General features: G+C 42.0%; 2 protein-coding genes across 4 annotated transcripts; both read left to right on the forward strand.

Annotated features, from left to right (window-relative positions):
* Positions 1-1,409: 1,409 nt before the first annotated feature.
* Positions 1,410-7,170, forward strand: LOC114354875 (protein kinase C, brain isozyme-like). 3 transcript variants are annotated; one of them, XM_028307459.1, is made up of 9 exons: positions 1,410-1,430; positions 2,374-2,570; positions 3,109-3,429; positions 3,823-3,996; positions 4,444-4,535; positions 4,808-4,947; positions 5,633-5,859; positions 6,605-6,720; positions 7,056-7,170. In XM_028307459.1, the coding sequence occupies exons 2-9, from the start codon at positions 2,400-2,402 to the stop codon at positions 7,123-7,125; spliced, it is 1,311 nt and encodes a 436-aa protein (XP_028163260.1). In that variant the 5' UTR covers positions 1,410-1,430; positions 2,374-2,399; the 3' UTR covers positions 7,126-7,170. The 3 variants fall into 3 exon arrangements, with proteins under 3 accessions (XP_028163260.1, XP_028163258.1, XP_028163259.1); XM_028307457.1 differs by lacking the exon at positions 1,410-1,430 and adding an exon at positions 1,911-1,973 and having other exon boundaries at positions 7,056-7,169; XM_028307458.1 differs by lacking the exon at positions 1,410-1,430 and adding an exon at positions 1,911-1,973 and having other exon boundaries at positions 6,605-6,699; positions 7,035-7,169.
* Positions 7,153-20,923, forward strand: LOC114354859 (protein kinase C, brain isozyme-like). Its single transcript, XM_028307429.1, has 11 exons — positions 7,153-7,160; positions 7,352-7,419; positions 8,033-8,229; positions 10,287-10,607; positions 11,031-11,204; positions 12,140-12,231; positions 12,489-12,628; positions 13,350-13,576; positions 14,298-14,462; positions 18,841-19,002; positions 20,671-20,923. Exons 1-10 carry the CDS (start codon positions 7,153-7,155, stop codon positions 18,991-18,993), a joined length of 1,545 nt encoding a protein of 514 aa, XP_028163230.1. The 3' UTR covers positions 18,994-19,002; positions 20,671-20,923.
* The last annotated feature ends 1,584 nt before the right edge of the window (positions 20,924-22,507 follow it).

The raw sequence follows: 22,507 nt of genomic DNA on the forward strand, positions 1-22,507 counted from the left end.
TGTACTTTTCGCTAGAAATATTAGTTTGCATTTGAAATAAGGCAAGCTTTACTATGGAACAAAATGTAACATTTAATTTAAATAAACTACGATTCCCTTCTAAAGGACTTCATACTTAATCAGAAACAATTACATCTTCAGACAGCTTGCGGCGCTGCATAAAACAATAAAAATACAAATAGAAAATTACTCGAAGGCTTTGCAAAACTTCAGAATTCAGATTCATTTCTCCGTTCTAAATTGCCTTTATTCGAAACGATTCAACTCCGTCTTTTTCAAGACCGCAGCTTATTTCCATTTATCAAGTAACATCATTTCGAAGTGCCCAACTAGTTTTCTCATTTCTTTATTGTATTGTTTCAAAAAATTCCTGTAGAGTTCTCTTCTCAAGTTACTTGTGGTGGATTTGCATGACTGCTTTTCTAATATAACTTTGTTTTTCTTGTAAATAAATAATTAAAACGTTATGCATTTTAATAGAAGACTGTGTTGTTGTTTTTGTTCACTTTGTTTGTTTATTGTGGTAACTTGTTTTTGTTTCCCAGGATAAACTTTTAGAAGTTGCAGTTTGTAGTGCTTTTAACAAGCACATCGGCTTTTTTACAACATTCTTACTCATAAAGCAAATTTCCATTCCATTGGCTATGAAAATAATAAAATCTGGTACTTCAGACAGAAGTTCCACAGAAGTAAGCTCGTACATAATTTAATGTGTGTACAAAATGAAACTCTAAATTATGGATTAGGCTTTTGATTCTTCTTTCTCTTTCTTCTTCTTTCTTTCGAACCCTAAACTGTGAGACATTTCGTTTACTGACTGCACTAGCCCTGCTTTCACTCCTTTAACGCTACTAATCACATAAGTACCTAGTTAATGACCGCACATTATTAAGAAGACTGTCATTATGCAAAATGGTATTTTTTCCAAGACTTTATTATTGATAGCAAAATTGTATTTTTATGAGTTTTGTTTTCATTACTTAATTAGCTTAACCCATTACTTAGTAATTAAAGTTTTCAGTGTTAAAGTGCTTCATAAATAGAAGAAAAGGAAGCATACATAAGTATTCGTTTATTGACGGCCCTCTTAACAGTGTGCGACGTACGTACCTAATCATGAAGCGAACTTTTAGTAATATGATGTTCTACCTATATTCAGCATGCGACATGAACGTCCACAAGCGCTGCGAGGAGTCTGTGCCCAACCTGTGCGGCTGCGACCACACCGAGCGACGCGGGCGCATCCTGCTCGCCGTGTCCTGCCACGGAAACAAGCTCAGCGTCGAAGGTATGTTCCGTTACTTCTACCTTACTACGTTACTAGCGCTGCGAGGAGTCTGTGCCCAACCTGTGCGGCTGTGACCCCACCAAGCGGCGCGGCCGCATCCTGCTCGCCGTGTCCTGCCACGGGAACAAGCTCAGCGTCGAGGGTATGTTCCGTTCCTTCTACCTTACTACGTTACTAGCGCTGCGAGGAGTCTGTGCCCAACCTTAGCGGCGCGGGCACATCCTGCTCGCCGTGTCCTGCCACGGGAACAAGCTCAGCGTCGAGGGTATGTTCCGTTCCTTCTACCTTACTACGTTACTAGCGCTGCGAGGAGTCTGTGCCCAACCTGTGCGGCCGCGACCACACCGAGCGGCGCGGGCGCATCCTGCTCGCCGTGTCCTGCCACGGGAACAAGCTCAGCGTCGAGGGTATGTTCCGTTCCTTCTTCCTTACTACGTTACCAGCGCTGCGAGGAGTCTGTGCCCAACCTGTGCGGCTAGCGGCGCGGCCGCATCCTGCTCGCCGTGTTCTGCCACGGGAACAAGCTCAGCGTAGAGGGTATGTTCCGTTCCATCTCGCCTTAGGACGTCACTAGCGCTGCAAGGAGTCTGTGCCCAACCTATGCGGCTGGGCACATCGATCACCGAGCGGCGCGGGCGCATCCTGCTCGCCGTGTCCTGCCACGGGAACAAGCTCAGCGTCGAGGGTATATACTTTTATGTATTTTTTATCCGTTAAGCTAAGCCAAAAGTAAAATATAAGGGGGCAAATTATCTTGATTATTCTCAGGCATTGGAGCCTGCATTTCGACCGATAGAAAGTGATGATCATGCCAAAGGTGGAAGCGAACTGCATGAAAGGGAGTGAATGACTTTGAGGGTCACTTTAGTCTTAGGAAAAACAACAGAAGAGGTTGCCCAAATGCGTTATAAGCGTAACAGGCAATTGGCAACTTCTTCTCCCTAGTCAGCTTCGAAAGTATGGGTGGCATATGATCATATGAGCCCAATTGAATATTTTTTTCCATAGGATAGAATTGAGTAATTACGTAATTTCTAAGCTATTGTACAAAAATGTTTGACTAACGAGAATATATTGTTTTCCAGTGAAGCAAGGCCGCAACCTGATCCCCATGGACCCGAACGGCCTCTCGGACCCCTACGTGAAGATGAAGCTGATCCCCGACTCGGACAACGTGAAGAAAAAAACCAAGACCATCCGCAGCACGCTCAACCCCGTGTGGAACGAGACGCTGACCTTCGAACTGAAGGCGGAGGACAAGGACCGGAGGCTGCTCATCGAGGTGAGGACCTCACGAATTCTATGCGTCAACTGTGGTATGTTATGTGAAAGACATGCGCAGGCATCTTATGGTATCATCCCAACACTGACATCTTATGTACGAGTAGTTGTAATAATTGTGGTTTTGCAAGAATAATGCCTGGTGTGCTGTCGACAACTGAACAAACGCATTTTAGACACGTACATCAATTTTAATACGATATTTGGTTGCAATAAGGAAGATTTTTCATGACTTATGAATTAGCTGATGTGCTATGCGTGATACTTTCTATACAATCACAATGTCACTTTTTGCGTTTCCGATAAATTTACTTGCATGAATACGTCGTAAGTAGTAGTAAGTTTTAAGTTATTTTGTCGGCATACATTTATTAAGTTCCTACCATCCTCTAAAAGATGCCATACCTTTATTTTCACTAAGCAAAATCTCTGGCCTAGCATAAAGTACGGACACTATGATAACTAAACTCCTTTAGCATAGTCATTGTTAACATCAAGTTTCTCTTTCTTGGATCCATATTTTTATTCACAACTTTCAGGTGTGGGACTGGGACCGAACCTCCCGAAACGATTTCATGGGGTCCCTCTCCTTTGGCATATCCGAACTGATGAAGGCCCCAGCTGAGGGTTGGTTCAAGCTCCTCACTCAGGAGGAGGGAGAATTCTACAACGTGCCGGTGCCTGAGGAAGGCGCTGACCTCGCCCAGCTGAAGAACCAGATGAGGGCTACGAGTGTTGGAGCTCGTAGGGCTCCGCCCCCGCCTGATAGGGAGGTGCCGCATAACATGGCGGCTGCGGACGTCATCAGGGCATCGGACTTCAACTTCATCATGGTGCTCGGGAAGGGGTCTTTTGGGAAGGTAAGATTTTATCTGAGACGTACATGGAAGTTTATCTACATCCTACGTCTGTAAAAATAAACATAGATTTATCAGAAGAAACCGCTTGAAGTACCAACTTCTAACGTTCAACCTAACACCCTGCTTTCTCTTTCTTTTCATCAAAAATTTGGAAATAACATTCACCAATTATTTCACGATATGATGTTGACAGTGAGGGATGACCTGTACTTATGCACAGACTACTCAAAATTATTTTTCCAGTATAGTCTTTGGACGCTGGAAAGTATTTAAAGAAGCTGTACAACGCTGGGTATAGGCCGCTTCCAATCAGCCTATCTGGAAATCATCTTCAGCAGTGGATATCCTGTGGCTGAAATGATGATGATTTAAGGCCAATAACAACCATTCCAGGTAATGCTGGCCGAGCGCCGCGGCACCGACGAGCTCTACGCCATCAAGATCCTGAAGAAGGACATCATCATCCAGGACGACGACGTGGAGTGCACGATGGTGGAGAAGCGGGTCTTGGCTCTGAGCAGCAAGCCGCCCTTCTTGGTGCAGCTGCATTCCTGCTTCCAGACTATGGTGGGACATCTTATTCTTATACTTTATTCTAAAGCGTGATAACTACTTCTGAAAACTTGCCTAAAGCTTCAATCACAATGACAGGTCGCGCGACCCATGACAGTCCCCGCGACCTGTCATTGGCCTATGATCGTGCCGGTGATGGCGATCTGCATGCGTTGGTGTGCTTGAAGCTTATGGCCTCAAAATGACCATACAAACCAAATAAAGCAGTTATTTAGTCTAGGAATTGAAGCTAAAGTACTAAACTTGTAGAGGTAAAAAATCGATTGAAGTTGATGTCTTTAAGTGATCTCAAATCATGATATTCTTTTTAACCCGATTTCTGAATTAAGATGTCTAGCTTGAGAGAGCTTATTTTCTACTTAAATATAAATTGCCTTTAAACGTTTAGTCAAATGTTTTGCTTATTAAATTTAATTTAACAATTTTAACTTTGTTTTCCAGGATCGTCTGTACTTTGTGATGGAGTACGTGAACGGCGGAGATCTTATGTTCCAAATTCAGCAGTGCGGGAAATTCAAGGAGCCTGTTGCCGTGTAAGTAAACCTTAATAAAACCGAACTCAATTAAACCTTTCGTTAAAATATTATCCAAATTGAACAAGTACGAGTGTTTTTGTTTATACATCCAATAATATGTTCTTTTGTTATTTTAGGCTCAATTCGACCAAACTTTTATCCGAGAATAACTCCTGGTAGTTATACCAAAAATATATGTCAAAATTTCGAATAAACTGACGATTTATTCTGAGATTAATATTTACTCTTGTTTGGTCGAATCCACCCTAAGTATAACATTTTTGTCACAGATTTTATGCAGCTGAAATAGCCATCGGACTTTTCTTCCTACACTCGCGCGGGATCGTGTACCGCGACCTGAAACTGGACAACGTGTTGCTCGACCAAGACGGCCACATCAAGATCGCTGACTTCGGGATGTGCAAAGAAGGTAAATTATGGCGTAGCGAAGCGATGGCTGGAACTATGTAGCGCAGCAGCGCTTAAAAGAACTACGGGGCTACTTCATACATATCCTAAGTTCAAATGACTCCATCTCTCTTCTGCAATGTGAGATGCAGCATGTGTGGCAGAGACAGATAGATCCCTCAGCGCTTTTAGAATACTCTTCTAACTTTATGCAGGTCAATGTTACCAATTAAAAAATAAATACTGTTGATAACAAGAGTGTGTGCTACCAGGGTTTTTTTTTATCTAGCAGGCAATGTAACTTTAATTTTTTGGGCCGCTTCTTCTTATTTGCCAGAATTCTGTCACGAAACGCTGAACAGCACCGTAACACAGAACAGCACTGTGTGTACAGTGTCTCAATGTTTTGGTCATCCAGTTGCTTTACCTTATGTAAATATGTACTAGCTTTTGCCCGCAGCTTCACTCGCGTGAAATTTAGGTTGTCACAGATCGTCATAAATTATAGCCTATATGTTAATCTGGGTTACAAACAATGATACTGTAAAGTTTCATCAAAATCCGTTCAGTAGTTTTTGCGTGAAAGAGTAACAAACATCCACACAAACTTTCGCATTTATAATATTATTAGTAGGATTATTAAGAAACATTTTATTGCATTTTTTATTGAATATTTACCGATTTTAATATTGCCCTTTGTTTTCCAGGCATCAACGGCGACAAAACCACCAAGACCTTCTGCGGCACGCCAGATTACATCGCGCCAGAGATCATCTTATACCAGCCGTACGGCAAGTCGGTCGACTGGTGGGCATACGGGGTGCTGCTGTATGAAATGCTTGTGGGACAGCCGCCGTTTGACGGTGAAGATGAGGAGGAACTGTTCGCTGCTATCACTGATAACAGCGTGTCGTATCCGAAGACTTTGAGCAAGGTAGAGTGATCTTTAGTCTATCAATGGCTTGAACTTAAATAAATTTGATAATGAAAAAGAAAGAAGGAAAAGTGTCTACTTTTTATCGGTCTTATGATAGGTATCATACAAAATTAGAAATTTAGATTTTCCCATTCCAGCTTTATTGATATTTAAAATTCAGATATGATATTTGAAATCCCTTGACGTCATTTATATACGTAGAAACAATACGAAGTAAATATTGGATCTACCGGTTGTTATAGCTAGGCTTTCATTACAGTGTATCCTGTCGTTTGCCTCTAGTAAATTAGAGGAGGTCCTGCGGTACAGATTAAATTATTTTGATGATAATGATGTTCGTGATGGGACAGAAGTTGGTGGAGGGTTGAAGAAGAGGCCTATGTTTGAAGGCGAACCAAGGCTGTCATAGATAGATAGAAAGATGTTAGCGATGACCATATTCTCTTATCTGTTTGTTGCGGCGCTTCTTCTCAGCACTTGCTGGTCTCGAAGCGCTGGTAGGGTAAAAAGATTGTGAGACATGTATAGGCTCCTTAAGAGCAAAATATTTGACGATTTGTAATATGTCAACGTGAAATTGTGAACTCTGTCAGTTTATAATATAACGCGTTAGATTGTAAACTAACAGTGGGTTAGGTTAGGTTAGATTGTAATTCAACTACGTCAGATTATAATCTGACGAAATTCACAATTTTACGGTGACATATACAAATAAAGAAATTTTGACTTTGTACTCCCGCAGGAAGCGAAAGACGCGTGCAAAGCGTTCCTGACCAAGAACCCGCAGAAGCGTTTGGGATGCGGCGCGCGCGGCGAGGAGGACGTGCGCTTGCATCCCTTCTTCAAGCGCATCGACTGGTCGCGCATCGAGGCCAGGGACGTGCAGCCGCCATTCAAGCCTAAGATCGTAAGTATACCGTTATCGTGCAAGATTTGAAGTCATGATCTTCAAGATCGTAGGCAAGGAGTCGCATGAAGAAAGACACGCGCAAAGCGTTCCTAACCAAGGACATCGTGCGCTTGCATCCCTTCTTCAAGCGCATCGAGGCCAGAGACGTGCAGCCACCTTTCAAGCCCAAGATCGTAAGTCATTGTCATTCTTAATAGTAAAGCATTAGGGTTCAAAGTCGCATGAAGAGAGAGTTCCTAACCAAGGCCGTGCGCTTGCATCCCTTCTTCAAGCGCATCGACTGGTCGCGCATCGAGGCCAGGGACGTGCAGCCGCCTTTCAAGCCTAAGATCGTAAGTCATCGTCATTCTTAATAGTAAAGCATTAGGGTTCAAAGTCGCATGAACGCGTCAGTAGCGTTTGGGCCGCGGTCGACTGGTCGCGCATCGAGGCTAGGGACGTGCAGCCGCCTTTCAAGCTCAAGATCGTAAGTTACTATCATCATTTTGAACATAAGTCATTAGCGTTCAAAGTCACATGAAGAGAGACGCGCCCAAAGTGTTCCTAACTAAGGACGTGCGCTTGCATCCCTTCTTCAAGCGCATCGACTGGTCGCGTATCGAGGCCAGGGACGTGCAGCCGCCACGGGAACAAGCTCAGCGTCGAGGGTATGTTCCGTTCCTTCTACCTTACTACGTTACTAGCGCTGCGAGGAGTCTGTGCCCAACCTATGCGGCTGCGACCACACCGAGCGGCGCGGGCGCATCCTGCTCGCCGTGTCCTGCCACGGGAACAAGCTCATGTTCTTTTATGTATTTTTGTCCAATATGGGGATAACTAAGAGACCCCGCATTTAGATGAAAAACTAAAGATGGAAGTGATAAAGGGGATCTTGAGAATAACTACCAATCACCGCTACCAACTATCAACCTAGCCGCTACCAACCGGGTGATGTGGAAATCATTGGGAGAGGCCTACGTTCGGCAGTGGATGTCCTGTGGCTGAAATGGTGATGAGGGTCACCTCAGGCATTAGGGCAATAACAGAAGTTTTACCGATGCTCTGCCTGTCTACCTTTTTGATAACGCGTAACGTTCTTATTGAGTAATTGGACAGCTTCTTCTCCCAGGTCAGCTTCGAAAGTAGATATGGGTGAAGGCCAATGATTTTTTCTAATAAAATAGATACGAGTTGGTACTTATTAGGATTCGTTCAATAACAAAGCCGTTATAGTGCAAACATTACACTAGACTAACGAGAATGTATTTACCTTTTCTCCAGTGAAGCAAGGCCGCAACCTGATCCCCATGGACCCGAACGGCCTCTCGGACCCCTACGTGAAGATGAAGCTGATCCCCGACTCGGACAACGTGAAGAAAAAAACCAAGACCATCCGCAGCACGCTCAACCCCGTGTGGAACGAGACCCTCACCTTCGAGCTGAAGGCGGAGGACAAGGACCGGAGGCTGCTCATCGAGGTGAGGATCTCACGAACTCTATGCGTCAACTGTGGTATGTTATGTGAAAGACATGCTTAGGCATCTTATGGTATCATCCCAACACTGGCATCTTATGTACGAGTAGTTGTAATAATTGTGGTTTTGCAAGAATAATGCCTGGTGTGCTGTCGACAACTGAACAAAAGCATTTTAGACACGTACATCAATTTTAATACGATATTTGGTTGAAATAAGGAAGATTTTTCATGACTTATGAATTAGCTGATGTGCTATGCGTGATACTTTCTATCAGTGGCGTAACTATACCGTTCGAGGCCCGTGGCAAATTCATCGAATGGGCCCTCCCACTTTCCCAATATACAGTGTGAGTCACGTTAAAGTGCACATATGAAAATAGATGAAACTAGACCTATTTTTATCGACAAAAAAGAGGTCAAAAATTTTTTGAGATTTTTTAAAATTTTTTATGGAATTTTTTTTCTTCCAATTACTTATTGTAAAGAAAACGTAATAACTTTTGAACTAAGCGGTATATCCTGATAAAATAAAAACAGTAATAATGCTAAATAACAGGTGATACTAAAAAAAAACATAAAATACACAAAAAAGGCCAACAAATAATAAAAAATGATACTTTTTGAAAAAAATCTGCTTTTAAATTCGTGTTTTTTTGGTTATTTGATAAATTTCTCCAAAAAATGCTCTTATAATAGGTGGTTTTTATTACTTTGTATTATTCTCTATCGTATTACCTTCGTAAAACTAAAAATCACATGTCTCTATCCCTATCACAACGTCTGCAATGATCGTTTGAACTAAGCCTCTCCGGGCGCGCCATTCAACGCTTCGTTAACAACGAAACTAAAAATGGCTCAAGATTTGTAATTTTGATAAAGACAAGTTAGATTTCAAATAAAAACAAAAAATTTCGAAGTAAAATAAGCATTTTAGTTTAAATAAAATAAAAATAATAATTGTCCCTACATATAGCGGAGAAAAATGTTGTGGCAGGTCTTTGTTCAAACGATCATAGCAAATGTTGTGATAGGAATAGAGACATGCGATTTGGTTTTACAAAGATAATACGATAGAGAATAATACAAAGTAATAAAAACCACCTGTTATAGGGGCATTTTTTGGAGAAATTTAGCAAATAACCAAAAAACACGAATTTAAAAGCATTTTTTTTCAAAAAGTATCATTTTTTATTATTTGTTTAAATTTTTTGTGTATTTTATGTATTTTTTTAGTATCGCCTGTTATTTAGCATTATTACTGTTTTTATTTTATCAGGATATACCGCTTAGTTCAAAAGTTATTACGTTTTCTTTACAATAAGAAATTGGAAGAAAAAAAATTCTATAAAAAATATTTAAAAAAATCTCAAAATTTTTTTCGATAAAAATAGGTCTAGTTTCATCTATTTTCATATGTACACTTTAACGTGACTCGCACTGTATAAAGAAGCTGAACCAACAACAATAGTATTTTTTATTTTATAATATTTATTTATACACTTTTATTTGTAAAAGTTAACTAATAAATCACTACGTGAAGTAGGTAGGTACATACAAAATTTTTTTTTACCAATGCATTGAAAGTTTAATACCTAGGTATATTTTTTTTAGTTGTGTATGCAACTAAGAAGGTAACAAATAAATTAAAGACAAAACTTTTTTTTACTTAAGTAGTATGTGTAATAATAAATGTTGGGAATTGAGATTTCCTCTGACCGGGGGCCCCTTCGGGCTGGGGGCCCGTGGCATTTTGCCGACTTGCCACCCTATAGTTACGCCACTGCTTTCTATACAATCACAATGTCACTTTTTGCGCTTCCGATAATTTTACTTGCATGAATACGTCGTAAGTAGTAGTAAGTTTTAAGTTATTTTGTCGGCATAAATTTATTAAGTACCTACCATCCTCTAAAAGATGCCATACCTTTATTTTCACTAAGCAAAATCTCTGGCCTAGCATAAAGTACGGACACTATGATAACTAAACTCCTTTAGCATAGTCATTGTTAACATCGAGTTTCTTTTTCTTAGATCCATATTTTTATTCACAACTTTCAGGTGTGGGACTGGGACCGAACCTCCCGAAACGATTTCATGGGGTCTCTCTCCTTTGGCATATCCGAACTGATGAAGGCCCCGGCTGAGGGCTGGTTCAAGCTCCTCACGCAGGAGGAGGGAGAGTTCTACAACGTGCCGGTGCCTGAGGAAGGCGCTGACCTCGCCCAGCTGAAGAACCAGATGAGGGCTACGAGTGTTGGAGCTCGTAGGGCTCCGCCCCCGCCTGATAGGGAGGTGCCGCACAACATGGCGGCTGCAGACGTCATCAGGGCATCGGACTTCAACTTCATCATGGTGCTCGGGAAGGGGTCTTTTGGGAAGGTAAGATTTTATCTGAGACGGACATTGAAGTTTATCTACATCCTAGGTCTGTAAAAATAAAGATAGATTTATCAGAATAAATCGCTTGAAGTACAAACTTCTGACTTTCAACCTAACACCCTGATTTCTTTTTCCTTTCATAATAAAGTAAATAAGAAACTAACATTCAACAAATATTTCGCGGTATGATGTCGAGAGTGAAGGATGACCTGTACTTATATACAGACTACTATTATTTTATACAAAAGTATTTTTCTTTCTTTGGACGCTGGAGAGCATTTAAAGAAGCCGTAAGCCGCTGGGCACATGCCGTTTCCTACCAGCCAATCTGGAAATTATTAGGGGGAAAACCTGTCTTCTGCAGTGGCTGAAATGATGATGATTTTTAAAAAGAAAGATGGTTAATAACATCTATTCTTCCAGGTAATGCTGGCCGAGCGCCGCGGCACCGATGAGCTCTACGCCATCAAGATCCTGAAGAAGGACATCATCATCCAGGACGACGACGTGGAGTGCACGATGGTGGAGAAGCGGGTCTTGGCTCTGAGCAGCAAGCCGCCCTTCTTAGTGCAGCTGCATTCCTGCTTCCAGACTATGGTAAGACTAGCGGCCGCCCACGACTGCGTACAAAGAAGTGGATCCCGTTTTACCCCCTTCATCTATCTTACGCCGTTTAGATTTTTTCATACAAATGTTTTTTCCCGCTAACTCTCGTTCCCGTGGGTATTTTGCAATATCCTGTTGTAACTAAGCTTTAAGTTTACTAGGGTACCTGCATGCCAAATTTCAAGCGTCTAACTTAAGCGGTTTAGATTTTTCATACAAAAGGATTTTCTCGCTAATTCCCGTTCCGTGGGAATTTCTGGTATTCCTTTCTTAGTACACCTCTACGGTACCTAAGCTACGTCCCTTCCAAATTTCAAGTGCCTACGTTTAGCCGTTAGGCTGTGCGTTGATATGTCAGTCAGTCAGTTTCTCCTTTTATATTGTATTTAGATAGGCTTGGCAACAGATTTTACATTATTTTTGAACCTTGAAGCGATATAATAAGGTTAAAAATATGGTGGGAACTGGGAGCAATATTCTCTCTAATGGCTTCCGCAGAATAACAGCGTCATGCATGGGTTTTACTACTTCAGAGCATGACACATGCTGAGCGGTGGCCATTTTTGGTTCTGAATACCTTGTACCTTCATAACTGTGTATTTTTTTTTAAGTTGGAATCAAAATAAAATGTTTTTTCTTTCTTTTCTTTTTTCTATGGTGGGAAAAGGGCATAGCAATTTCAGTCTTAAGACAAAGTGATAAGGTTAAAGTAATGGTGGGCACAGTATTCTCCCTTCTTGGTGCAGAATTGCGCTCGTGCTTCCAGACTGTGGTGGTAAACGAGCATAGCAAACTCAGCTTTAAGATAAAGGAATAGGCCTAAGAAAATGGGAATAATATTCCCTCTGCTTATGTATTCTAAAACGCTTACTGCTAAAGCTTAGCTCTAATGTTAATTCTGTCTATCTAAGGGTATTTTTTTCCAGGATCGTCTATACTTTGTGATGGAGTACGTGAACGGCGGAGATCTTATGTTCCAAATTCAGCAGTGCGGAAAATTCAAGGAGCCTGTTGCCGTGTAAGTAAACCTTAATAAAACCGAACTCAATTAAACCTTTCGTTAAAATATTATCCAAATTGAACAAGTACGAGTGTTTTTGTTTATACATCCAATAATATGTTCTTTTGTTATTTTAGGCTCAATTCGACCAAACTTTTATCCAAAAATAACCAAAAAAATATGTCAAAATTTCGAATAAACTGACGATTTATTCTGAGATTAATATTTACTCTTGTTTGGTAGAATCCACCCTAAGTATAACATTTTTGTCACAGATTTTATGCAGCTGAAATAGCCATCGGACTGTTCTTCCTACACTCGCGCGGGATCGTGTACCGCGACCTGAAACTGGACAACGTGTTGCTCGACCAAGACGGCCACATCAAGATCGCTGACTTCGGGATGTGCAAAGAAGGTAAGGATGGCTCAGCGAAGCGATGGCTGGATCTTTTTTTATGCATAATAAGGCAGAAATTTGAGCTATGTAGACCACAAGCACTTATAGGAACTGCAGGGCTACTTCATACATATCCGAAGTTCAAATGACTCCATCACTCTTCTGCAATATGAAATGCAGCATGTGTGGCAGAGACAGATAGATCCCTCAGCGCTTTTAGAATACTCTTCTAACTTTATGCAGGTCAATGTTACCAATTAAAAAATAAATACTGTTGATAACAAGAGTGTGTGCTACCAGGGTTTTTTTATCTAGCAGGCAATGTAACTTTAATTTTTTGGGCCGCTTCTTCTTATTTGCCAGAATTCTGTCACGAAACGCTGAACAGCACTGTAACACTGAACAGCACTGTGTGTACAGTGTCTCAATGTTTTGGTCATCCAGTTGCTTTACCTTATGGAAATACTAGCTTTTGCCCGCAGCTTAACTCGCGTGAAATTTAGATTGTCACAGATCGTCATAAATTATAGCCTATATGTTAATCTGGGTTATAAACAATAATACTGTAAAGTTTCATCAAAATCCGTTCAGCAGTTTTTGCGTGAAAGAGTAACAAACATCCACACAAACTTTCGCATTTATAATATTATTAGTAGGATTATTAAGAAACATTTTAATGCATTTTTTAAATTGAATATTTTTTTTTTTATTTATTTTAATATTGTCTTTTGTTTTCTAGGCATCAACGGCGACAAAACCACCAAGACCTTCTGCGGGACGCCGGACTATATCGCGCCAGAGATCATCTTATACCAGCCGTACGGCAAGTCGGTCGACTGGTGGGCATACGGGGTGCTGCTGTATGAAATGCTTGTGGGACAGCCGCCGTTTGACGGTGAAGATGAGGAGGAACTGTTCGCTGCTATCACTGATAACAGCGTGTCGTATCCCAAGACTTTGAGCAAGGTAGAGTGATGTTTAGTCTATCAATGGCTTGAATTTAAATTAATTTGATAATGAAAAAAGAATGAAGGAAAAGTGTCTACTTTTTATCGGTCTTATGATAGGTATCATACTAAATTAGAAATTTAGATTCTCCCATTCCAGCTTTATTGGCAAAATCTAAGTATTTTAGTGCTTGTCATTTATAAAATTCAGATGATATTTGGAATCCCTTGACGTCATTTAATACGTAGAAACAATACGAAGCTTCCCATACTAAACAGCCTATGTTATAGGGTGTTCCATGTGAAGTTTAAATTAAATCAAGTAAATATTGGATCCACCGCGGTGCACCGGTTGTTATAGCAAAGATTTCATTACAGTTTATCCTGTCGTTTGCCTCTAGTAAATTAGAGAAGGTCCTGCGGTAGAGATTAAATTATTTTGATGATAATGATGTTCGTGATGGGACAGAAGTCGGTGGAGGGTTGAAGAGGAGGCCTATCTTCGAAGGCGAACCAAGGCTGTCATAGATAGATAGATAGATAGATAGATAGAAAGATGTTAGCGATGACCATATTCTCTTATCTGTTTGTTGCGGCGCTTCTTCTCAGCACTTGCTGGTCTCGAAGCGCTGGTAGGGTAAAAAGTTTGTGAGACATGTATAGGCTCCTTAAGAGCAAAATATTTGACGATTTGTAAAATAGTCTACAAATAAAGAAATTTTGACTTTATACTCCCGCAGGAAGCGAAAGACGCGTGCAAAGCGTTCCTGACCAAGAACCCGCAGAAGCGTTTGGGATGCGGCGCGCGCGGCGAGGAGGACGTGCGCTTGCATCCCTTCTTCAAGCGCATCGACTGGTCGCGCATCGAGGCCAGGGACGTGCAGCCGCCTTTCAAGCCTAAGATCGTAAGTTACTATCATCCTTATTAATAAGGCATTATTAGGGTTCAAAGTTGCATCAAGAGATACTTGCAAAGCTTTCCTAACCAAGAACGTGCGCTTGCATCCCTTCTTCAAGCGCATCGAGGCCAGGGACGTGCAGCCGCCTTTCAAGCCTAAGATCGTAAGTCATTGTCATTCTTAACCTTTAACCGACGAGGTGCGGTCTCACAGACCGCTCCGGTTTTTGAAATTTCTGTATTGCAATGTTCTACTTACTCCCGTGTCCCGAGCTTCTCGGTACCTTCGAGTTTAGTTGCCCAAACGCCATTACAGGTAGTGGTTACATCGACGAGGGCAGTTTTAATAAGATAATTCGATTTAAAGTTCAACAGCGGTCTGTGGGACCGCACGTCGCAGACTACGTGTCATTTTTGTACCATGCTAAAACTTGCGTTTTTTTTTAGACGACTGATTTTTCGTGAAAATGATGGAACCTGGGCCATCACAACCTAGAGAAAGACATTTCCTAATGATATATTGATATTAGGACATAATATCATGTAAAAGATGGTAGTCTGTAAAAAAATGCCGCGAAACGGATGGTAAAGCAAACAGTGACATGTATTCTAGGCTCTGACATGCCAAATCAACCTGATGTCATTGCACCAGCTGCAAAAAAGATGTACATTTTAGTCCACCTAAATTGAAAACGAAATTATCTTACAGGTGTTACCTATGCATTCCGAAAATGCTTGGCATGCGGTAAAAAAAATGTCCTGATTTTGCCTGATGTTTACCCTACGTAAATTTTTTTTTGTGCATGGTAATTTACGTGTCATTTATTTTTATTTTATTCATTATGTTCCCTATATTTAGGAAGGAGTAGAGTTTTTCTTGCTTTGATTAAAATTTACAAGTTATATAGATATTATTGAGCTCTAGTGTAATTTCAATGAAATTAAGGGTCAAAAAGGTTTTAGCCATATTTAAATAAAAAATATACATTGATTCCTCGCAAATTATACGTATGTTTATTTATAATACTATAATGTTCTCAAAAAATATAAAACCAATATACTTTTATACAAAAAAATATTACTTTTTGAGTAAACAGTATAGCGGTCCCACAGACCGCACGTCGCAGACGGCGTGACAAAAAAATCACGTCGTCGGTTAAAGGTTAATAGTAAAGCATTAGGGTCCAAAGTTGCATGAAGAGATACCTGCAAAGCTTTCCTAACCAAGAACGTGCGCTTGCATCCCTTCTTCAAGCGCATCGACTGGTCGCGCATCGAGGCCAGGGACGTGCAGCCGCCTTTCAAGCCTAAGATCGTAAGTTACTATCATCCTTATTAATAAGGCATTATTAGGGTTCAAAGTTGCATCAAGAGATACTTGCAAAGCTTTCCTAACCAAGAACGTGCGCTTGCATCCCTTCTTCAAGCGCATCGAGGCCAGGGACGTGCAGCCGCCTTTCAAGCCTAAGATCGTAAGTCATTGTCATTCTTAATAGTAAAGCATTAGGGTCCAAAGTTGCATGAAGAGATACGTGCAAAGCGTTCCTAACCAAGAACGTGCGCTTGCATCCCTTCTTCAAGCGCATCGACTGGTCGCGCATCGAGGCCAGGGACGTGCAGCCGCCTTTCAAGCCTAAGATCGTAAGTCATTGTCATTCTTAATAGTAAAGCATTAGGGTTCAAAGTTGCATGAAGAGATACGTGCAAAGCGTTCCTAACCAAGAACGTGCGCTTGCATCCCTTCTTCAAGCGCATCGACTGGTCGCGCATCGAGGCCAGGGACGTGCAGCCGCCATTCAAGCCTAAGATCGTAAGTCATCGTCATTCTTAATAGTAAAGCATTAGGATTCAAAGTCGCATGAACGCGTCAGTAGCGTTTGGGCCGCGGTCGACTGGTCGCGCATCGAGGCTAGGGACGTGCAGCCGCCTTTCAAGCTCAAGATCGTAAGTTACTATCATCATTTTGAACATAAGTCATTAGCGTTCAAAGTCGCATGAAGAGAGACGCGCCCAAAGCGTTCCTAACTAAGGACGTGCGCTTGCATCCCTTCTTCAAGCGCATCGACTGGTCGCGCATCGAGGCCAGGGACGTGCAACCGCCCTTCAAACCCAAGATCGTAAGTATCATCGTAGATTGGGAGACAAGCGTCCCGATCGTCTCATGATCAACCAAGATCGTAAGTCATGATCATCCAAGATCGTAAGCAAGGAGGATGTGGATCGACTGGTCGCGCATCGAGGTCAGGGAAGTGCAGCCCCCTTTCAAGCTTATGATCGCAAGTCACTATCACTCTTGAGCGTAAGGCATTAGTGTTTAAAGTTCCTAACTAAGGACGTGGGTTTGCATCCCTTCTTCAAGCGCATCGACTGGTAGTGCATCGAAGCGAAAGACGTGCAGCCGCCTTTCAAGCCTAAGATCGTAAGTCATTATCACCCTTGATCGTAAGACATTAGCGTTCAAAGTCGCATGAACCCGCAGAAGCGTTTGGGATGCGGCGCGCGCGGCGAGGAGGACGTGCGCTTGCATCCCTTCTTCAAGCGCATCGACTGGTCGCGCATCGAGGCCAGGGACGTGCAGCCGCCTTTCAAGCCTAAGATCGTAAGTCATTGTCATCCTTATTCAAAAGGCATTAGCACCCAAAGTCGCTTGAAGAGAAAGACGCGTGCAAAGAGGAGGAGGACGTGCGCTTGCATCCCTTCATCAAGCGCATCGAAGCGAAAGACATGCAGCCGCCTTTCAAGCCTAAGATCGTAAGTCATTGTCATCCTAAATCTTATAATAGGAGCATTCAAGTATTCGCTGGGTGCGAAGTACTAGGTGGGGGGGACATAATCTATCGCAGCGCTCATGGTGGTCAAAAGTAGAAATAATGTTAGCTCTGTCATCAGATGTATCTGTCAATGGCAAAGCGATTCTACATAATACATTTTAATATCATTAATTAATCGCATGAAAAGGGTCCTACTGGGAACTTAAATAAAAGAGTGGACTGTATTTCGATAGGGCTGTTTTAATAGCCGTTTACAATTTGGAAATAACTAAACTATACAACGTGGTAGTACAAAAATGAGTCACAGTAGTTGTTGTGCACAGATGTTTGCCTTATGATGAGAGCGTGAATTATTGAACTCTGCCCTTGTTTTGTTCTTAATTCTTCTACATCTCGGACTTGTCCAGCCAATACCAACAACTTTCCTTTAAATACGGTTTGTGGTTGGAATTTGATATTGTAACTCTCACAAACCCGGTCTTCAAAACGATACTCATTTCGATCTGAAAACGATATTTAATTTATTACTAGCGATACAGAAACATTTAAATATATTTACTGTTATATAATGAAACCGTTAAAGTAGCTTTTTCTTTTTGTTTTACTGTAAAACTACAACTATAAATGAAGTAAACAAACCCTGACACAATCAAAATTAAACACACTTTTTGGACTTACCTCATTTGATTTGAATGACCAAAATGATTTCAAAACCTTTTTTCCACCCAAATCGTGGTATCACAACAATTNAAAGCGTTCCTAACTAAGGACGTGCGCTTGCATCCCTTCTTCAAGCGCATCGACTGGTCGCGCATCGAGGCCAGGGATAAGTAGCCGCCTTTCAAGCCTAAGATCGTAAGTCATCGTCATTCTTAATAGTAAAGCATTAGGGTTCAAAGTTGCATGAAGAGATACTTGCAAAGCGTTCCTAACCAAGAACTTGCGCTTGCATCCCTTCTTCAAGCGCATCGACTGTTCGCGTATCGAGGCCAGGGACGTGCAGCCGCCTTTCAAGCCTAAGATCGTAAGTACCTATACCGTTATCGTGGAAGATTTGAAGTAATGATCATCAAGATCGTAGGCAAGGAGTCGCATGAAGAGAGACGCGTGCAAAGCGTTCCTAACCAAGGACATCGTGCGCTTGCATCCCTTCTTCAAGCGCATCAAGGCGAGGGACGTGCAGTCGCCTTTCAAGTCCAAGATCGTCATTCCAACCTCAAGAAGTCATTATCATCCTTCTTCGCAAGGCATTAGCACCCAAAGTCGCCTGAAGCGAAAGACGCTTGAAAAGCGTTCCTGACAACCCGTAGAAGCTTTTGGGCTGCGGTGAAAGAAAAGAAGTCAGACCATTTAATGACAGGGCCGGACCGAGTTTAGGGAGCCCTAGGCTAATACAACTTAGGTGCCCAGCCACCTCTTTCGCATTATCATCGTATTTTTGACTTTGACTTGACTTAGCTGGGGGCCCCTTGAATCCACGGGGACCTGGGCTGAAGCCCAAAAAGCCATATGGTAGATCCGGCCCTGTATACTAATGATAGTTATTGTATAAACTACCGTTCACTAAATTGAATATACACAGTTTTTAACGTGTTTCTATTTGCGTTTACCCAGAAACACCGCAAGGACGTGTCGAACTTCGACAAGCAGTTCACCCAAGAGAAGACGGAGCTGACGCCGACGGACAAGCTGTTCATGATGAACCTCGACCAGACCGAGTTCATGGGCTTCTCCTTCCTCAACCCCGAGTATGTGCAGCACGTCTGAACCGACGAGGTGAGAATTTATTCATCAAGTTATTGATTTGATCACCTAGGACAGTCTTTCCCAAAGTGGGCGATAACGCCCCCTTATGGGCGCTGCGGGCTTAAAGGGGGGCGGTAAGAGACCCAGAAAAAAAATCGGGACGTTGTGTAGTCGCTTGAGAGGCGTCATTTACTAGGAGGTTTCTTAGACACCGACTGAGCACTCGACTCTCGACTACAAACGGGGGCGCTAAAAAGAATTTATTCTCAAAGTGGGCAGTACACAAAACAAGTTTGGGAACCGCTGACCTAGGAGATAACTTGGAATTGTCATTCTCACTAAAATGTCTCTGGGGTGGTGGCGTAGTGAGGCGGGTCGTTACATTCCCTCTAATATGGTCGAGTGAAGCGATGGCTGGTTCACTCGTCATGTCTGTGAACAGGCGCTGCTTTCGGGGACTGGTCAATCCAAGTTATTCAAATTTATGTATTTTATTTTATTTTATTNTATGTATGCGAGTCATTTCTACTAGTATTTAAGTATCCTAATCTGTAAGTGTAGATATTAGCGCGTCACTACCTTGTTTAATATACCACGCATTTTTGTGTACCCATTCTTATAAGATGCACCATACAATAATGCATGGTAAATTCAGTGAACTGCTCCTGAATCGAATGTACCTACTACTGCTATTTCTATTTATTTTTAACCGGCAGACAGTGGTGACTGAGTTTGTTGCGGCGCTTCTTCACTTCAGCACTTGCCAAATGTTGGTCTCGAAGCGCTGGTAGGGTAAAAAGATTATGAGACATGTAGAGGATCCGAGCAAAATGACGATTTGTAAGAACTATTTATTAGTCTAAACAAATAAAGAAATTTTGACTTTGACTTAGGAGTTGATCACCTGATCACAAGATCACTTAGGTGATCAATGTAGACTTCTTATCCATGGGTGATCAAAGGACACCAAAGTGTCGCCTGGAGTCCATTATGATCACCGGGTGATCAGTGGAATAAACCAAGATTTTTTTCAGCCATCATTGACCTGTGAAACCCGTGTCGATGGCGGCTAAAAATCTTCATGTGTGTCGTGCATAAGCCGCGCATATAATATAAAATATTATAAAATAGATGTATTCATTTGAGTACGAAACTTTTATGTATTATTTAGGTTTATTACGGCGTCAATTACTTTTTATTTAGGCACAAGAAAATGAAAAAAGAAAATCACCTATAGTAGGTACGGGACTATTCCCACCTCTCGTTTCCACCACTGCAACTCCTGTGTAGCCAGGATCTACAGCTTGACCGCCAATAAAAACCCAACCAATGAAGGCAAGTTTGTACCGGGGGAAAGTTAACTGACATTGAACTCGAAACGAAATTAATCAGAAGAACATAGGAGGAGTTCGAAGTTAGGGTTTGACTTATTCAGTGCAAAGTGATGACCTATAAGCCAAACCCATAGAAAACTGGCAAACGAGATGCTATTCTGTGTTCAGATGTTTCCGATCTTTAGACCACCTTCTACTGAATTCTCCTGCCTTTATCATCAAAGGATTTTTATTAACGGGTAGCCTAATGCAGATTTATCAAGAACAGGACATTCCCTGCCTTTAACCATCCATACATAATATTTTTCTAATGTAGGGCATTTAAGGATTAAATAAATGATACAAACCACTTTTCTTCTTGCAGGGTTGAGCCGCTCTTCCAACACTACAGAAGCTGACTTAGCACTCGCTGCCATCGCTCCGAGGCGAGGGTATCTCTCCATCTGTCGACTGTCTCTGTCACTCTCACGACGCCAGTCGTTCGCTATCTCGTTCATTCTCGACTGTAAGCTACGTTTCATTCGGAACCGTATTTCCAGTGTTCTCATGAATGGGGATCGATGAGCATATGATAACAAAAACAACAAAAAAAAAGCTCATTCCCGTTTACTTTTTAATTCTAANTCGTGGTACCTATCATAACAATTTATTAGTTGAAAATTATTTGTTATTTTTTCATTTCGATATTTTTTCACAAATATACGACCTAAATGTCAATGTGACAGAGCCCACAAAGTTGTGGACGCTAGTTGGCGCTGTAATCGTGCACGGAGCCAATAAGATCGTAAGTTACTATCATCCTTCATCGTAAGACATTAGCACCCAAAAACGCGTGCAAACAGGAGAAGGATGTGCTCTTGCATCCCTTCTTCATTCGCATCGACTGGTCGCGCATTGAGGCCAGGGACGTGCAGCCGCCTTTCAAGCCTAAGATCGTAAGTCATCGTCATTCTTAATAGTAAAGCATTAGGGTTCAAAGTCGCATGAACGCGTCAGTAGCGTTTGGGCCGCGGTCGACTGGTCGCGCATCGAGGCTAGGGACGTGCAGCCGCCTTTCAAGCCCAAGATCGTAAGTTACTATAATCCTTGAACGTAAGACATTAGCGTTCAAAGTCGCATGAAGAGAGACGTTCGCAAAACGTTCCTGACCAACAAGCGTCTGTTGACAAGTCATTATCGTCCTTGAGCGTAAGTCATTAGCGTTCAAATTCACAGGAACAAGATTGCGTGAGTTTTTTTTTCTTCTGCAATATAGCTTCGTGAAAATTCTTATAGCCAGTATCAAACCGCAACAGCCAAGAAATAAAATAGCCGTTTTATTAACCTATGCCAAGCCATAAGAGACCAGAGACTAACTTTTATTGACTAAAGCCTTGATCACACGTACCGAGTAAACGGGCGAGACAGTAAAATGTTTACTCGGTCGACACAGTTGGGTGAGCGAGTCACATACTCGAGCGCTCGGCCGAGCACTCGGCGAAATGTTAATACACACCGAGTACTCGGCCGAGAGCACTGTCTCGCCCGTTTGCTCGGTAGATACGTGTGATCAAGCGCTTAACCTTACGCCGGTATTCACAAACATTACTATGAGGTCTCACAGTGCGCGTGGACGCAAAGGGTGACACACGAACCAATCACAGAGCTCTATTCAACGCTGCGCGTTCGATTTGCTGCTTCACTTAAGCAAGCATCGTTTGTGAATACGGGCGTTGATATCAGTTAGAAACAGGATAAGTTTTTTCTGGACCAACTACCGACACTAAATTGACATTATAACCCCAAAAACTTAAGTTTTTAACGTTTTGCTATTTGTGTTTACCCAGAAACACCGCAAGGACGTGTCGAACTTCGACAAGCAGTTCACCCAAGAGAAGACGGAGCTGACGCCGACGGACAAGCTGTTCATGATGAACCTCGACCAGACCGAGTTCATGGGATTCTCCTTCCTCAACCCCGAGTATGTGCAGCACGTCTGAACCGACGAGGTGAGAATTTATTCAATGTATTTGGACGAAAAAGACAATGCCGGAAATAGGGATGTTTCCTGGGTCAAAAAGCAAGAGTTTTAATTAATCCGTCAGTTAACTTATCAAAAAATACTCTACACGTATTTTTCACTTTTTCAAACTAATGAAAATTTAAAGAGATAAAGCGCGCCAAAGTTCATAAGAAGAGGCCCGTGACGTCAATGCGTGCAT

The sequence above is a fragment of the Ostrinia furnacalis genome, unplaced genomic scaffold (genome assembly GCF_004193835.3).
Source record: "Ostrinia furnacalis isolate ACB-3 unplaced genomic scaffold, ASM419383v2 OfSCF2237, whole genome shotgun sequence".
Classification (NCBI taxonomy): domain Eukaryota; kingdom Metazoa; phylum Arthropoda; class Insecta; order Lepidoptera; family Crambidae; genus Ostrinia; species Ostrinia furnacalis.

What these genes read in the sequence shown, in the direction of transcription:
- LOC114354875 (XM_028307459.1), top strand. Translation starts at nt 2,400, where the DNA reads ATGGACCCGAACGGCCTCTCGGACCCCTACGTGAAGATGAAGCTGATC. An exon ending in ACCGGAGGCTGCTCATCGAG is followed by an intron (nt 2,571 to 3,108) that starts GTGAGGACCTCA and finishes CACAACTTTCAG; the next exon opens with GTGTGGGACTGGGACCGAAC. An exon ending in ATCCGAAGACTTTGAGCAAG is followed by an intron (nt 5,860 to 6,604) that starts GTAGAGTGATCT and finishes GTACTCCCGCAG; the next exon opens with GAAGCGAAAGACGCGTGCAA.
- LOC114354859 (XM_028307429.1), top strand. An exon ending in GAACAAGCTCAGCGTCGAGG is followed by an intron (nt 7,420 to 8,032) that starts GTATGTTCCGTT and finishes CCTTTTCTCCAG; the next exon opens with TGAAGCAAGGCCGCAACCTG. An exon ending in TTCAAGGAGCCTGTTGCCGT is followed by an intron (nt 12,232 to 12,488) that starts GTAAGTAAACCT and finishes TTTTTGTCACAG; the next exon opens with ATTTTATGCAGCTGAAATAG.